The 17,751-nt window shown below is 37.6% G+C and overlaps 1 protein-coding gene across 1 annotated transcript; it reads left to right on the forward strand.

Annotated features, from left to right (window-relative positions):
• Positions 1–4,933: 4,933 nt before the first annotated feature.
• LOC124880132 (E3 ubiquitin-protein ligase TRIM21-like) lies at positions 4,934–11,548 on the forward strand. The gene is made up of 10 exons (XM_047385067.1): positions 4,934–4,981; positions 5,271–5,502; positions 5,587–5,959; positions 6,226–6,321; positions 7,462–7,695; positions 7,930–8,077; positions 8,210–8,236; positions 8,395–8,459; positions 8,565–8,687; positions 10,133–11,548. Exons 2-10 carry the CDS (start codon positions 5,276–5,278, stop codon positions 10,517–10,519), a joined length of 1,680 nt encoding a protein of 559 aa, XP_047241023.1. The 5' UTR covers positions 4,934–4,981; positions 5,271–5,275; the 3' UTR covers positions 10,520–11,548.
• Positions 11,549–17,751: the final 6,203 nt, after the last annotated feature.

Below are 17,751 nucleotides of genomic sequence, written 5' to 3' on the forward strand. Positions count from 1 at the left end.
CCGGAGTCCTGACTACAACCAGGTCAGAGGACCATGTCTCACCAAACATTGCACTGCTTGCTGGGATCTACAGAATGTGTTTTAAAATCAGAACACTGAGTGAACATGAACCTAAATATTGACCTACTGGTTCCTGAAATTTCACACACACCCCAGGTCATCCGAGTCTTGCCTACTGTGTGTTCCTGGAACCAGAACTGGATATTCTGCTCTGCGGCTCCTCACCTGTGGATCACACTTCATCAACACCTTTATTATTTTGTGAAGTGTACGCTTGAACGGCACTTAAATGGTTCATTTAATCCCTTTACCAGGATGATGTATCTTTAGATGCATTTCAACTTCTGTGGTGTTTTAATTTGATTCTGTTTTAATTACGTTAGAATTTGTCCAAAGAATATTTGATTTGTTCATTTTGTTTATCAATATTTTTTTTTCATTTCTGCTTCTTTTGTGTCTATGTGAAAGTAAGTAAAACACAGAGTTCTTTATCTTGTGTATGAAATGTGTTATTGTAGCAGAGGTAAAGGGTTTAGACAGAGATAGTTCTCAGTTAAACAACTTTAACTTAATCACTATTAATGCAAAAACCATATGTGTGTCAATTTATAGTATAGCTCCAAAATCAGGCCGACCTCCAACCTATCTACATTATGTAGTTTTTTATAACATAAGTTATAAAGTTGTAATCAATAAAAATATCCATCTATTGCTTTGAGGCTCAACAACCTATTTAGTTTTATTTTTTTGACATGGAGAGTAAAACATCTCCTAAGGCATTTGGAAATTAACGTTTCTGTTAACCTGAGTGTGTTTAAGACAGGAGCAGAATGGTAGATGTACTTTCTGCAGAGAGTGAATGTGTATGAATGGATGGATGACTGATTGTAGTGTAGAAAGCTTTGGGATTGTCAGACTTGATAAAGCGCTATACAAGTGCAGGCCATTTTACCATTTACTTTCTGTCATTCCCCAAAGATCAGGGATCTTCTGGTTGCGTCTGCCCTTGCAGTGTACTGATTGGGTGAAATGCCTTAAAATATAGTGGCTGAGGTTTAATATAACAGCCTCTTATTGTCACACTTACGTAACCGTGCGCTGAGATTTACAGCGCAGTTGCACATACTAAATGACACATCCCACTATTTATTCATTAATATTTATTTTATTTATTTCCTTAATGGCTTGCCAAACCACACGGGCCACACAGTGCTGCAGCAATAAATGTTATTTCTATTTCGATTCCTAATTAGGTTGAGTAGGATAGACTAGTTTGCCCAGTTATTTAAATTTATAATTAGCTGAAATTTAGCTCTGCCTTTACACAACTTACAGCTAGGACCCAAATTATTCATAACCGTGGGGGATTTAGGTTTAAAGTAATTTTACTAACACGTTTCTTCTGACTAGAAGTGATATGGACATTTTAAAGAGTCCCATGCAAACCCTTTAAACTGTTATAAATATATTTTCAAAATACATTTAATTGTCTTAGGAGACATTCCTTTCTGGTAACATATCAGCAACAAACTGTTTAATTAAATGAAAATATTTTAAAATCTGAATCTGGCAGGGTGTAAATAATTTAGGGCATGACTATATCTAGAAACAGTATTTTTAAATATCTGAAATCTAATGCCAAGTGATGGGAAAGTGTGCATGTGGTTTAAAATGAGTCCATAGAACTGATTACGAGTGACCTAAGTTTTTTTCTTTGCTTTAGCAGAAGCATTAAAGTTAAAGACCAATACAGCCACTGAAAGCTGAAAGTTAAACATTTAATCAGAGCAATAATAAATTGTCCTTTGTGGATTGGTTCTAGATATTATTATTGCTAAAAAAAAAAACTTAATTAAATGCAATTTCATTTGTGGTGGGCCATTAACCTGGATGACAAAAATATCATTAGTTCAGCATGATCGCCAATATAACCTGGAGAAATAACCTCCTTATTTTCTTTCTCGGATCAAATGAAACAAGGATTGTCCTGCTGGGAAAAAAATGGCAGGGTGAAAACCAGCCGTGTCAACACTATATTGGGGAAAAAAGAAAAAAATCTGAAACAAAGAAACCCGAAGAGGAGCCTCTAAAGTTATCAGCAGAGTACCAAGTGTATTTCCTGCAAACATGCCTTAAAGGGGACATATCATGCTATTAAATCCTTCCTTTTCACATTTACATAATTCAGTTGTGGTCTATATAAAGTAGAACTGCAATGTGTTGGTCTGTATTTCTTGTTATTGTAGCTCCACAGGCTCCTTTGTTACCCCTGTTCTGCGGTGCGTCTGAACAACTAGATTTGGTGCGGTCTCTTTAAATGCTACTGATGCACTTCACACCTCGCCCCGTCAAGGTCAAAGAGCGTTCCACTTTAACCAGTTCCACCATTTTTGTAGTTTGATAGCAGAAATACAATTATCTAATGCCGCAGAATCAAGACAAAAACAGCAAAAACAATGCAAAACGGTTTATGTAATAATATTCATAACATGCAGTACAGTTTTGTCCTCTAGAAGCTAAAAGCAGCACAAAGCGCTAACATAGGCAGAAGGCACAACGCTACTGCTGTCAAAATAATGGTCAGGACTTCATGTCAGCACAAAATATATTCATGTCTAAAATAAAGTTTGTTTTCATTTTGATGTTATTTGGAGCTTTGCTGTGTCTGTTGTTTTCATAGACAGACGGAAACTGACCCCTCAATTAGATTAAGTCTTTTGGCAAATGCTTCTTGAAGCTGGCGGAGGTTGCTGAAGGCACTCATGCTTCGCTCAAACAAAGAGATATTTCCCCACTGATGTTGGAACATTTTCATGAAAAATAACATTTAACCAGGCACTTCAAAGAGGTTCTGATGCTAGGGAACGGTGTAATGAATTGTGTGTGTTAAAGCACCCAACAACCGAAAATTTACACTTATCCTCTTGCAGCTTTGGCGTATTTGAACTTACACTACAAAGAGAGAAAGAAAAATGGCGGACACAAGAAAGCGGAAACCGGAGGTCAGTGACCTTATTTACTTGTTCCTCATCAAATACTGTGACGTAATAGTTCAAAAATGTAACAGAATAGAGAAAACTGAAACTGAGAATTAGGACCCAAACAGAATATTAAGATATTTATGCGCATCTGAAGAGACTAATTCAACTTTTGTGCATTCCTACAGACTCCCAAGTACACAAACAAATTATTTAAGGACTAAAATAGTGGATTGCACATGATATGTCCCCTTTAAGAGGAATAATAATGTGTTTAGAAAAGTGTGCTCCACGGCCTCATGCTTTTCTTATTGTGTTGAAGGTGGACTGATACACAGTCCCATACCAGGAGATCATCAGCATAATACTGGATTATTTCTCAGAGGAGGCTCTGAAACATGCTGAGGTTCTTTTCACACACGTGACCAGCTGTCAGAAGGGCTAAGAGTTGAGGACTATGTTCAAGAAGATCCGGATCTTAAAAAGCTGGTGGAGATACTGGAAAAACCAGCAGGATGGTTCCAGGAGCAACAGGTTTTAGGGGGCGGTAATTTTCAATACAACAGAAACGAAACACAAACAAGGATGCTACACCCATCAGGAACAGAAACATATAGAAAACTATTTTAGAAATCCTTTGACATCCAGAGTGTTTTGTCTTTCTGCCCACACATTTCTCTGGAGGGTTTATTCCACTTTGAGTCTGACAGAAGGCCATAGACTGAGCAGCAGCTTTAACATTGCTGTTATGTCCTGCATTGTTGTGTCTCTGTTGTGTTGTAAAATGGGAGTTTTTACTCTCTTTTCTCCCTGTGCACCACCGGGTCCGTTTCTCTCCAGTTCCGAGACCAAACCAGCAAAACCAGCAAACTATTTACCTTGTGAAATAATGAGAAATGTTTAATTATAAAAGCAAGATTTAATGCCAAAATGATCAGTGTACAGAGTATAGAAAGAACGGACAGAATGGACCGGGACCTGTTCTTAACCCTCCTAAAGGGTGTCATCCTCTTGTATCAGTTTATTCTTGACTATGTGTTGCATCTTATGTGAAATCAACAGGTAAGTTGTGTAAGCTGTAGCAGTGAGCGGTGCGGCAAAAAAGCAACTAGGGCAGATATATTTAATTAGGGCAGCAAAGCAATGACTAGAAAAGGCCACAGAATCATACATCAATAACAGTCGTATACAAATCACGTCACGTTACCTTTTGGACTCTGGGCCACCGTGTTATGAAGATCCCACCCACATAAGCTGGTACTCAATTGTAACAGAAAGTGACCCAAACCGTGTGGAATCGAGTGGAGCTGAGTAGGCGCTAATGATAAAGTGTGCAGGCCAAACCGAACTTAAATATCAGGCCCACATTTTTCTTCACAATCAGGTCTATTTTAAAAAAGAAATAGTCTTGCCCATAATTTGATGATTCGAGGGCCCGGATCTATGATATGACTATTCTGTCCATAGATGTGCAAAGCTGGTAGAGACAAAAGATCTGCTGCTGTAACTGCAGAGATAGGTGGTAATATGAAGTGTTGACATTTTCCAGGTGTATTGAAGGTAAAGGTGCACATAGTCCCTGCTTTCTGAGCTTCACAAGTACGCTGGCTCTCTTCCCTCTACGCTGTCTCCAGCGGTATAGCCCATACAGACCCGATACTCCGTTGGCCAGGATCTCCGTGAAGCTTTCGTCAAAGAATAATGGTGAGAGCGCCTCGAATGCCTTGTTGCTGATAAGCGCTATATAAATAAACTTGACTTGACTTGACTTGACAAAATGCCAAAAGAAGACAGACGTTGAGCAGTTCTGTGAAAAACTGTGGGTGATTTCTTAATAAATGTAAAGTGAAAACTAAGAGCAGATAGACAGGAACATTGAAGTAACCTGTCTGTCTAAAATGTCATTGTGGGAGTAGCTTTGAACGTATGCCTAGAAAAACTGCCTGTATTGAAGCAGTCTTGCTGCAGACAACATACCTGCTGAAGGCTGTCGACTCACACAGGTAAGACATTCTTCATTATGGTACATAACAAAATGGTCAGTTCCTATTTGAGATGAACAAATGTGTGCTATTTGTACCAGTTAAAATTCTGAAGACGATCATAAAGTTAAACATTAGCTCATCATGCAACGTTGAACCTCCTGCAACTCAGATGCTTCAGATTTTATGTTGAAAAAGTTTCAAAATTATTATAAAAGATTTTCCTTTGACTCCTTACAGAACATACTTATTTATTTAGTATGTCTTTCACTTGCATGAAAAGGTAACCTTGTGTCCTTTTTCCACCCAGCAAAAATGGCCAATACTTTGACTCAGGAGCAAGTTCTGTGCATCATTTGCATGGATAGCTTCACCAACCCTGTGTCCATCCCGTGTGGCCACAACTTCTGCCTGGAATGTATTAATGGTTTCTGGGACACGAGCCAAAAGTCGGAATGTCCACTTTGCAAGGAGAACTTCCAAAAGCGTCCAGCCCTCAGGGTGAATGTCGGCTTAAAAGACATTACTGAACAATTTAAAAGGTATGGAGCTAATGCAATAATGTCCAAACGTTAAACATGTTCCTTTGCAGTTGTACTAAACATGGGTTCTATGTTAAAACAAAGATGTTTGAGGAGTGAACAAGCAAGCAACCCAGAGCCACCTAGGAGAAACTGCTCCAGACAGTCCTCTAAATCTGACAACATAACTTGTGACATCTGCGGCGAAAACAAGCTGACAGCAGTGAAGTCGTGCCTGGTCTGCCAAGCGTCTTATTGTGAAATGCACCTGACTCCTCACCTGAGCGATTCCATGATGACAAAGCACAGGCTGACGGATCCGGCCACCTTCAGGAAAAGTCACCTCTGCAGAAACCACAACAAGAACCTGAAGATGTTCTGCAAGAAATGTCAGAGCCCTGTTTGTACGAGCTGCACTGAGAGGGACCATAAGCATCATCAAGTTGTTCCTATGGAGAAAGAGAGCAGGAGGATCAAGGTGAGTCCATTCCACCTATATAACATTTAAGATTTTTTTAAGAAATAAAAATAGTAGTGCTATCTATCTATGGTCTAACAGTATAGATTTATTTATCATAGTCTATCAATATATTATATTTCCCATGTATTGGATTACTTGTTTTTTCTCACCACAAGGTTTTCCTGTTTAACTTTTAAGATCACAAAAGAATTTGCACTAACTTTATGAACCAAGTCAAATTTATCTAGAAGAAATTAGTTGTACTAATTTTTAACTTTGTTTAGGCAAAATTGAAGATTGTTGAAGCAGAGATTCAACAGATGATCCAGACCCGGCTCAGAAAGACTGAGGATATCAAGAACTCTATGGAGCTGAGCAGAGTAAGGATTTTACTTTAGATCAAATTCAGTATACATCACACTTACCTATTCAAGGTATCCAATATATTTATTGCATTATCTGCAATCATTAAACTGGTACTACTAAACCAATGCATGGTCAGGAGAGCTGGATGTTTGACTGAAACATAACTGGGCCCGTTTGCAATGACTTGGCAGTGACTGAGTTATGGATGTCTGGTTCTGTCCATTTTACCTCAACTAAAAAATGTCTAACTTGAGGCTGTTTTTGTTACTCTTAAAGAAACTGTTGTTTCTTGTAACTAAAGTAAGGTTAGTACATTTCATGCATTGACCCTGAAATGCAAGTAGTGACACGTCTTTAGTAAGCAGACAATAAGTCATTCACAGATTTCTTCTAAGGAAGACCCTCAAGCCGGTTCCCAGTATGTTCATTAAAAACAAAAGTCCCTGATCTGGACCCGAAGCTGATACCTCTGATAGGATTGTGACATCCTTGATAAAAAAAAACTTTTAAAAGGTTCAAAACCCTGATTGGTTACGCCCCGGGTTGCACGGTGGCAGAGTTGGTAACCATTTTGCCTTGTAGCAATAAGGTCCTGGGTTTGACTCCCAACCGGAGATCCTTCTGCATGGAGTTTGCATGTTCTCCTTGTGCATGCATGGATCCTCTCCAGGTACTCTGGCTTCCTCCCACAGTCCAGAAAAAACATGACTGTTAAGTTAATTGGTCTCTTTGAATTGCCCTTAGGTGTGAATGGGTGTGTGCATCGTTGTTTGTCGTGTGTGTTATTTTTGCCCTGCAATGGACTGGCTACCTGTCCAGGGTGTACCCCGCCTCTCACCTGTAGACTGCTGGAGATTGGCACCAGCTCCCCCAAAGGATGGATGGATGGATAGTTATACCCTTTTATGTCCCAAATGTGTATATCCAACTATTTATTTGTTAACAGGACACACTGATTGTAATACAGTCAGGGTTTTGCATAATATAATAATGTTTTAGTAGTTTTGATTGTTCAAAAAACTTCCTCAATGGCAACAAACTGTTATAGATCTCAGTAAAACCTGCAGTTTATTTTCAAGATATTTACAAAGGAACAATCTATTTACATTTTGGATATATCTTTTTATTCAGTTTTGATTTATGTATTTTTGCAGATAGATAAAGAAAAGGAGATACAAACCAGTGTACATGTTGTCACCATGGTAATAAATGCCATTGAGAGAAACCAGGCTCTGCTCACCGAGGACATAGAAGAGAAGCATGAAGCAGCAAAGAGGAGAGCAGAAGATCTTCTTGAAGAGCTCGACCAGGAGATCGGAGAACTGCAAAAGAGACGCAGTGAGCTGCAATACCTGAAGGACACCAAGGACCCGCTACATCTTCTGCAGGTTAGACATGAGCTGAACGCCACTAAAATATTTAGTTTTAAAGACAATGCAAACTATTTGGACAAAACAAATCTAGTATTTCTAATATTACACAACATTCCAGGTAAATTTCAGCATCAAATGAGAAGCATTAAATATAATTTCCATCTCCTTGTCTTGTTAGGAATATATCAATGACAGATTGTTTCTGCCTGTTAAAAGCATTTTTTGTGCCTTCTTAATAAACAATTTTAGAGTTTTCCATGTCTGAGTTCTCCGCTGTCCTCAACAAACTGGTCTGAGGTCTGTGTTGACTCTGACATTTATATAAGAAGTGTGAGGACAGCTTTCTCCAAGCTGGTGGACGTCTGCCATGAACTAGAAAATAAATTTTGTGCAGAAGGTCAGTAATTAATTAATTAACTGACACTACATCAAATGCTGCACTGGAGTCCTTTATAAAGATCTCACTACGTTCGTGTCCAAGTTAATTCATTAAATAATTTGAATGTATTGTTTTTCTTTTTGTTTTCAGAAGTCACTAAGTTGGCCAAATATGCAGGTATGTGTGTGAAGCTTCAAGGTGGTCACTTTAATGTATTTTATGAATTGCCTTAAACATATAGAACCAAATTATTTTGTTTTTACCAAGAGAAATATGAGAAACCTGCTTGATTCTGACTGAGATGTTCATTTTTGATTATATTTGTCCATCTTCAGTGGATGTGACTCTGGACCCTACAACTGCTGCAAGCTGGCTGCTTCTGTCCCCGGATGGTAAAAAGGTATGTTTTACTGCGAGACTGCATCATCCCTCACTACAGACTCTTCTTCAAGGTTCTGGACACCAGTGTTTTGTTACTAATGAATATCATGATGGTGATCCACAGGTGAGCCTGAGCTCCCAGAGCAGAAGGCAGTCGCTGCCTGATGACCCCCGCAGGTTCGACTCGTGTGTTGCTGTTCTGGGGAAACAAAGCTTCACCTCTGGGAGACGATATTGGGTGGTTAAGGTAAGAGGTCGGCAGAATCAGAACCATTAGTGAAACGCAAACACCACACAGTGAAGTATTATTTGGATAGAAATGATACAGTTGGAGGCAATTTAGAGCCTAAAGATGGATGAAAACTAGAATATAAAAGTTAAAATCTAAATGTTCAATAACATTGATTACATAGCTAAAGTAGCCTAGCAAAGTTTTTATCCCTAGAATTGTATGAAATTGAATGGAGGCAGTTATCATTTTCTGGTAAAGTCAAGCCTTTGTCAAATTACATCCTATACTGTCGCCATGTGCATCAAAAGACTTGTGGTTTTGGTTTTGTACAGTATGTAGTTTAGTTCAAGGCTGCAATGGATAATTATCACACTGATCAGTAGCCTGCTAGAGACTCTAAAGATCAGACATAGTTTTATTACGTGCAAGAGACTAAAGTGGAGTACATCAACTCAGGATGTGGGTTAGAATGCCCAAAAAGCTGCAGTTCAACAAGCCCTGTTTATACATTGTCATTTTCACAGTATGTCTGTGATGTGTACATCCTCATTGGTAATAAACAGAAATATGACACTAATGAGCACAACTGGGTTCAGTGAAGGTTTGGTTCTCCATGTAGTGGATCAACTGCATAGGTGACAGTCACAGACAGAACATTTGGTGAATAAAGAAAAAATGTTGCATCAAGTCACATCCACGTCCTCCTACTTGTCAAAATGAATGGCCTTAATAAGTACATGTCACAGAAGTATTTAAAAAGGCAAAACAATAACGTTTGTTTAACAAGAAGTTTAATTTTTTTATCTTAGTTTTTAGGACATTTGCAGCAATTGTCCATTTATTCACCCACCAATTCATTTTGTATTTTTGCTCAAAGCTGTAGTCGGTAACTTTTATTTATTAAAAGTATTTAAGACTATTAGTCTTGCATATTCGTGTGGAGGGAACTGTCAATCAATGAGTAAGCGCACAAGTATGCATGAAAGAAGTCACATGCTAAAGTGGTCTCTTCTCTCTCCTCGTTTAAGAAAAGTTACAGACAACAGCTTCCGTGCTTGTAGGGTAATAGAGGGCTAGTCCGTATCTCCAGGGTCCATGGTTGAGCTGCAGTGTACGCCCTGGACAGGTCACTGCAGAAATTATGGTCGGTAATAGAGGAAGCAAATCAGTACTCAGATCTTCCTGTGAAGTATACTTTTTCTAAAAGACACAATTAAATATAAACATAGATTTTTGATACAAAATATTCAAACAACAATATATTCTCGCTCAAATCGTAAGGTTTGATATGAGCATTTATATACTATTTGTTGAGGCAGGTCCTCTGAGATAATGGTCAGTGTAGCTAGAAGGTGGTGTTTTACGTTTTATCCTGTCATTCATCAAGTAACTTCGACCAAATACTTTACTTAATGTAATTCCCTTGTGTAATTATATCAACTGATTTCTTTTTTTTACAGATAGGGGATAAAACAGACTGGGATCTTGGTGTGGCCAAGGAGTCCATTAACAGGAAGGGCTCCATAACCGTCCGTCCAGACAACGGTTACTGGGCGATCTGCAGGCGGAAGGGTGAGAGTCTTCGGGCCTGTGCCGGACCCTCTGTCACCTTAAACCTCCATGAAATCCCTATTAAAGTGGGTGTATTCCTGGACTATGAAGATGGATCAGTGTCATTCTACAACGCAGATTCAAAGACTCATATCTACACTTACAAAGGATGTTCTTTTACCGAGCCCCTGTACCCATACTTTAATCCCTGTCTTCATGACAATGGAAGGAACACAGAACCTCTGATTATCTGTCCAGTGGAAACTGGGCTTACTATAGAGACTGCAGGGCAGTGAAGTTAAATTCAATGAAAGTGATCTGACAAAGTCATCAACAAGCATCAGTAAGATGCTTAGGATGTCCTCGTTGTTTAGTTTTTGATGTTTTTCATGTTCAGTATCAGAAAACCTTTGAGAAGTTTGGGAAAACTTCAGAATTGAGAAGCAGTTTACATTTTAAAGCCTAAAGAAAAATGTGCTGCATCATGTAAATGTTGATAATGTGTAAAATGTGCAAAACCTAAATATGATCAAAACTATTAGGTGTGGGTCTAAAAGCTATAAAGTCTACTTCTGTCATTTCTAAAAAAAAGATGTGACATTAAAACGTGACACTACAAAGTGTTGTGCAACAAGTACATTTCTTTGAAGGATAAAAATCTCTCCTGTTCTAAGCGTCTGTCAGAGAACATCAGGAACCAGTTGTGCAGCATGACTTCACAATAATGAATTGCAAGCATTGTGTTTATGGGACATTATGATTGTTTATGACGATAGTGTTCTGCTTCATGAACGCTATGTCGGTTCTCATTTTCAACTCTAGTGTGATCTAAAAAATAAGGATTAGGTCAAGGTTTGTACTTCTCTTCAAACTGTATCTTATCAACAGGATGTGTTTTAAAGAAAGTCAGTCTGTCTACCATCTTACTGGGAATATTCATACATTATGTTTGAAAGATATGCATTTTCAAATGTTAATCTGCAGTTGAACTGTAAATTACTTCAGGCAAACTCAAGGATATTGAGAACTGGAGGTTAATATGATCAAATCTGGAGAAAAATAGATGGTATATAGAGAATGGTTAGAGCCCAGCCTCATGGAACTGCTCATATTTTATCCAGTCTTGATAATTAACAGTCCAATAGTTATCAATTTAAAAAGATAAAAGCATTTGATTACACATACACAGACTGGCTTTATTTAGTCCACTGCTGCATTTTCTCTTTTTTTGTTTAATTGTTTGTTACTTGTACTATGCCTTAGCTGATGTTTCATAGTTTCATGTTTAAATGCCAAAAGATACATTAAAAGTTGTTGTTTATGAACCTATAGTTCCTCTTTTATGACAGCAGATGTCAGCAAAAGGTTGGACTCATACATCTCTGACCTCTAACAGGATTTAAACTCTCAGTCCGCGTTACAAGTCGATTTGTAATGTCTAAAATGTCCAAGAATGCAAAGAACAGATATCTAATGTAAACCCAGGATGAATCCTGTCATAAATGCTGAGGCCTAGACACCAGTTAAAACTAATCCTCGATTTTTCTAGGTTGTAAAAAGCTAACTCTGAACGCACTGTTCAATTTTTAGTATTAATTGGAATGTATGTACCTGACTGTTGTGAAGTGCCTTGAGACAACATGTGTTGTGAATTGGCGTTATATAAATAAACTGAATTGAATCGAATTGAATATGATTTATTTGTCATATGCAGGTTAACATGCAGTCAACAATGCGATTAAATGCTTAGAATAAGAAGAACCATTCAAATCACAATAAAAACAAAAGTGGCGTGCAAAAAAAGTACACATCATGCAGCAGTAATAAGCAAAGTGTCACAGATGTGATTTCGTGCAGTATTATGGTCCAGAGTTCAGTAGTTTGAAAGCATGTGGATAATAACTGTCTTGAAGTCTGATTGAAGATCCTTTTATTTAAGGCCGATTTCAAAATAAAACTCAATAAATCTCAAAAACGGGTCTCCCACAAAGTATTGCGAGATAATGCAAAGACTATTGCGTGGGAACGCAAAAGAAAAAAAATTCCCCCATGTCTCCTCGCGGGCTGCGTATAGAAAGGCTTCATCAAGGGAAGATATTAAATAAATATGTTGCGAAATAGAAAAAAATTGAATGAAACTTTAAATGTACAATTTATTTAATACATCATTAAATATTAAGTGTACCACTAATTACGTCATGTTGTCTTTAAAATTATACTTAATTATTCAGTGGAACATTTAATTGCATAATAGTCCATTTCATGATATAATGGTACATTTATTGTTTCTAATGATGTATTAAATAAATAAATGGTACCTTTAATTTAATGGCACATTTAATGTTACATTTCTTTCATGTTACATTTACTTCACTTATGGGACATTCACAACATTTATTTATTTAATGATGATTTTATTGTATTCATTTTGTCCAGTTTGACCCTCCATTCTTGATGTCTGTATAGGAGGTCATGTCAGAATTTGAATCAGGTGTTCTGGAGCAGACACACATCTAAAACTTACAGGGAAGGGGTTCTTGAGGACCAGGGCTGTGAACCATTGAGGTACAGTTTCTAAATTGTGAAGGTAATGCCTTTTTGCACTTTTATTCACCAAGTTCTCTTGCTAGGTGCATTTGTCTTTCGTTTCAGCAACTTGAAACATAAAAGTAATGTCATTGTTCAAAGGAAACAATCACTTAATAAAGGAGTAAAATACAACTATGTACATTTTGTTTATTCAACTAAGATAGGCATGGTCTGTTTCCTTGTTTGATATTTTATTATTTCTTCATTATTATTCTTTTTACTTTAACTGGCCTTTACTACAACTAAAAACAGGGACCTAACTGGTCCTTCAAAGAAATTGCCAAAAGACTAAATGAAGAAAACAAAAATGGGAGTAGCACAGAAGTGGGAGTCATTCTAAATGGGAGCGGGATGGGAGAGGATTTTTTTTTTTATGCTGGCCTGGGATTGGGATGAACCAGAACTGGATATTCTGCTCTGCGGCTCCTCACTTGTGGATCACACTTCATCAACACCTTTATTATTTTGTGAAGTGTACGCTTGAACGGCACTTAAATGGTTCATTTAATCCCTTTACCAGGATGATGTATCTTTAGATGCATTTCAACTTCTGTGAGAGAATTTAAGTGCACCCTTTCATCAAACATTTTGACAGGTGGGCGGGACTTCCGGTGAGGGCGGGACTTCCGGTGGGGGCCATGTGGGCGCCATGTGGTTGCCATGTGGGCAGGGGGGTGTGTGTCCAAGGGGCGTAACAGTGGATGTTGATTGGTTGTCGTCATTAGGGGCGATACCTTAAATGAGTCAATTAAAACACAGGGGTGTGTTTAAGGGTGTTACGGGGAAGGCCTTAAATGAGCCAATTAAAACACACAGGGGTGTGTTTAAGGGTGTTATTAATAATCTGTATGTTTTTTCAGGCGTTAATACATCTAAAAAACAAAACAAACAAAAAAAAAAAGACATGCATCCTTTTATATTTTTAAAGGTATAATCAACTTAATGTTGACCTATCACATGAAATCCTAATAAAGGAACTGTGTAACCTGACAGAATTGTAAGTTAATTTTGCTTTACAGCAGGACCTATTTGTTGAATATATGAGCCAGTCTAAATCCGTTCAAAATAGAAAAGACCTAAAAAAGTAAATAAATAAAAAATTGTGCTTCACTACATCGATGGAACGAGAAAAACCTTCAGCTTCTGCGTCAACATACTGGAAAAGCAGCTGAAATAGGTAAGACGAATATCAGATTAACAGAAAAAAAAAAGAACATCAGTATACTGTTTCCAAGTTACAAATTGACTAGCAATGATGTGTTTGTTTTTGAATCATGAGAGACTCCATTTTAGGAAAAAGGAATGATAATTTTAGTTACCTGTAGCTTTTCTAAAAACATTTTACTTTTTCATCTTAGAGTTACAGGGTTACAACTGTTAGGGGCGATGTCAGGAAGGGGCAGTTACGTCTGTTTCTTAGATAACATATCACCTTTGAACTCAAGAAGGGTTTTGGTCTTAAAAACATAGTCTTTGCAGTTGAGATAACACTGTCATGTTCTGGTATAAATACTGTGTGTAAATGTTGGGGCTCTGTTTCATTGGTTAACCTCAGTGTCAGGGTCTTCAAATGCTGAATGTCTTTGAACCATAACACTTGTTACATTGAAAAATACCAGTACTGACAAGAAAAAATGTCGGTAAATATTTCAGGAAACCCGGAAATTGTGGCTTCTTCTTCTGATAATTCACAAAAGCACAATGACATCTTAAAACGTAAGTAAGTAAGTAAGTATCATTAAATGCATGTGAATGTTCTCAAATTTTGTTTATATATATTGTTTATATATATATATATATATATATATATATATATATATATATTTGTTTCTTTGTCATAGAACCCACCGCTGATGACCTTGATGATTTCATCTTGACACAATCAGATTATGGTAAGTAAATGTTAAATGCAATAAAATATATATATATATTATAGTTAACCCTTGACAATGTTTCAATTTATAGATTTGATGAGAGAGGTAAACCCGAATGATCAAGTTGGAGGGTTCAGCGGCTGGAATCCACACTCCAAATTAAGAAGGCGAATTATTTCCAAACAAGAAAAACTCCCAACTACATCTGAACTTTCTTCTAACACAGAAATTACGACAGATTCTTTGAATACTCCTCCGCCAATTATCATCATTTCCCCTGAAGACACACCGGATAAGTTACCGGCACCTCCAGAAAGTAAGTCCTAAGAACTAACTGTTTTTCTTTGAGAGTGAATGTATTTTATTTATGTGTTATTAGAGACTTTTGTTTTAAACCTCAGATAAAACTTTTTACAGATTCGACTGAGAGCTCTGTGGAAGACATAGTTGTCGAGCAGGAGCAAGGTAAGGAAATAAAAATTAAATAAAAACAATATATATATATATATGTATTTTAAGCATAGTTCAATAAAAATGTCATATAAACCTGTTTACAGATACATCCAAAGATGCCACATTAAATCCGCCCACCAGAAGGTCGCTTTTCAAAGATCAAGACAGCTTTCAGCAGAACGGCACAGTTTCAGTCCAACAAGAAGTGAAATCTGGAGGTTTTACCGCAAAGAATCGGAGTAAGATTTAAAAAAAAACTTGTGTATTTTAAAAACTATTTTCGTTTTATTTATGAACGCTGTGCTGCGCAGCGTAAGATAACTTTTTATTGTCTTCTGTTTTTACAGAATATTTAACCCCGGCCAAAAGACAGCGACTCTTTGCGCTACAAACCCGAGCAACGCTAGTGAGTGGTTTAATGAACGGTACGTTTTAATTCATACATACATACTGAATTAATTTTAATTCCCCTTTTTTTTTTTTTTTTTTTTCAGCTTTAATGTGATTATTTCAATATATATATATATATATATATATATATATATATATTTATTATCTATTTATTTATTTTTTGTTCATTCTCCTTACAGAGGTAACGTTGATGGTAGGACAGATTGGTCACAGAAACGGACAACACAGGAAGACAGTCTCTACAGCCTCACGGAATCTTCGTAATAAGGCCTCATCGTTAACGCTTCTGGCAGCATGTCAGATTCTGTTAAAGAAGCATTTTGGTGACATCAAGGTGATTTTAAACTGAACTGATCACTGTGTTTTTGTTTTTTGTTTTTTGTTTTTTCTGTAGGTTAGTTTTTTTTTATTTTTGTTTCTTATGTTCATAGAAAATGGATAACCGAATCAGACTTGCCCTGGATGAAATAAGAAATTTAGTTAATGAACTTAACGAAATTCCCGTTAATGCAGAAGAAAATAGCACACCGTCTCCACACAGCATTGAGCAAAATTATCATAATCCCTCTACGACACACTCCGCAGATCATCACGGGGGTCATTTCAATACGGGAGTAGCGGTTAGTTCTGATCAAGTAATCAGACTTGCCCTGGATGAAATAAGAAATTTAGTTAATGAACTTAACGAAATCCCCGTTAATGCATCTCCTGCTAACAGTGAAAATTTAATAAATGAACATCAGCACGGTGACGTTTTAAACGTAATCAATCAGGCTCTTTCCGATTTGAACAGCGAACCGTCTCCACACAGCAGCATTGAGGAAAATGATTCACCTGACACTCATCAGAATCCTTCTACGTCACACGCCGCAGATCGGCACGGTGACGTTTTAAACGTAATCAATCAGGCTCTTTCCGATTTGAACAGCGAACCGTCTCCACACAGCAGCATTGAGGAAAATGATCCACCTGACACTCATCAGAATCCTTCTACGTCACACTCCGCAGATCATCACGGGGGTAATTTCAATACGGGAGTAGCGGTTAGTTCTGATCAAATAGAGCGAGATCCTCCAGCTGTGGTTGAACGTGAACATTTTAATAACCATGAAATAAGGAGACCTTTTACCATACCGCCGCCCTGTCCAAGTAACGTTCCAGATTTAGCAGCATTCTATACAGACATCATGCGTATTATAATTGAATTAGCCGACGCTGCGAGATCGTTAACCAGACGTAACGACGTTGTGCAGCTGGAATTAGTGGGTGAAAATCTCAATCGTCACATCACATTTACTGTTACAGATGATGGAAATATGATCCTGCCTGCTTTCGAAAACTTCCTCGACGATTTAGTACAATCGAATGCAAATATACCTGTAGATAATAACATGGAATTTGTTCTTCAGGTTGTTAATGACCCAGCAGGAGGTTCTAAGCGTAAAGCTGCAGGAACGTTAGACTGTGAACTGTTTAATAAGAAAATGCGTCATTTGTATATTATAAACAATACCGGTAATCAGTTATGTTTTGCAATCAGCCTCGCACACGTCTCTGATCCTGAGCTCACGGATCACCGTGCTGTAGAACTGGGGAGGAGATGGCAGCATCAGGCAGGCCTTGACGAGCAAACAGCAGTTACTTTTAGTGATATTGGTAAATTTGAAACCATTCTGAAGAGAAAAATTGTAGTGTTTCACAGAACCACGGGCTCTACTGCTCTGTGTAAATTTGAGACCAGTTTCCCCGATCGTTCAAACCCTCTGTTTTTGCTGTTATTTCAAGGTCATTACTATGGGATAAAAAATCTCAAAGGTTTTATGGGGTGCAGATATATTTGTAATTACTGTTACGCCAGCTATCAGAATGCCAATACACACCATTGTGAAGGTTATTGTCCAGTGTGTCGAACATATAAATGTATGCAAGAGATTAGCAATCCTGTAAGCTGTGCAGGCTGTCAAAGAATCTGTCGTAATTCTTCATGTTTCAGCAGACACAGGGAACCGCGCATCAGAAATAGTGCTGAAAGGCCTATGAGTGACTGTGAGTTGGTAAAACTCTGTAAAGTATGCAAACGGATATACGTTATTCCAATCAGTAAACCGAATAAACCACACGTGTGTAATGTAAAATGCAGTATTTGCGGTGAAAATGTACCCCCCAGCCTAGACATTACATGCGATGATCATAAGTGTTAC

Source organism: Girardinichthys multiradiatus, chromosome 14 (assembly GCF_021462225.1).
Source record: "Girardinichthys multiradiatus isolate DD_20200921_A chromosome 14, DD_fGirMul_XY1, whole genome shotgun sequence".
NCBI lineage: Eukaryota > Metazoa > Chordata > Actinopteri > Cyprinodontiformes > Goodeidae > Girardinichthys > Girardinichthys multiradiatus.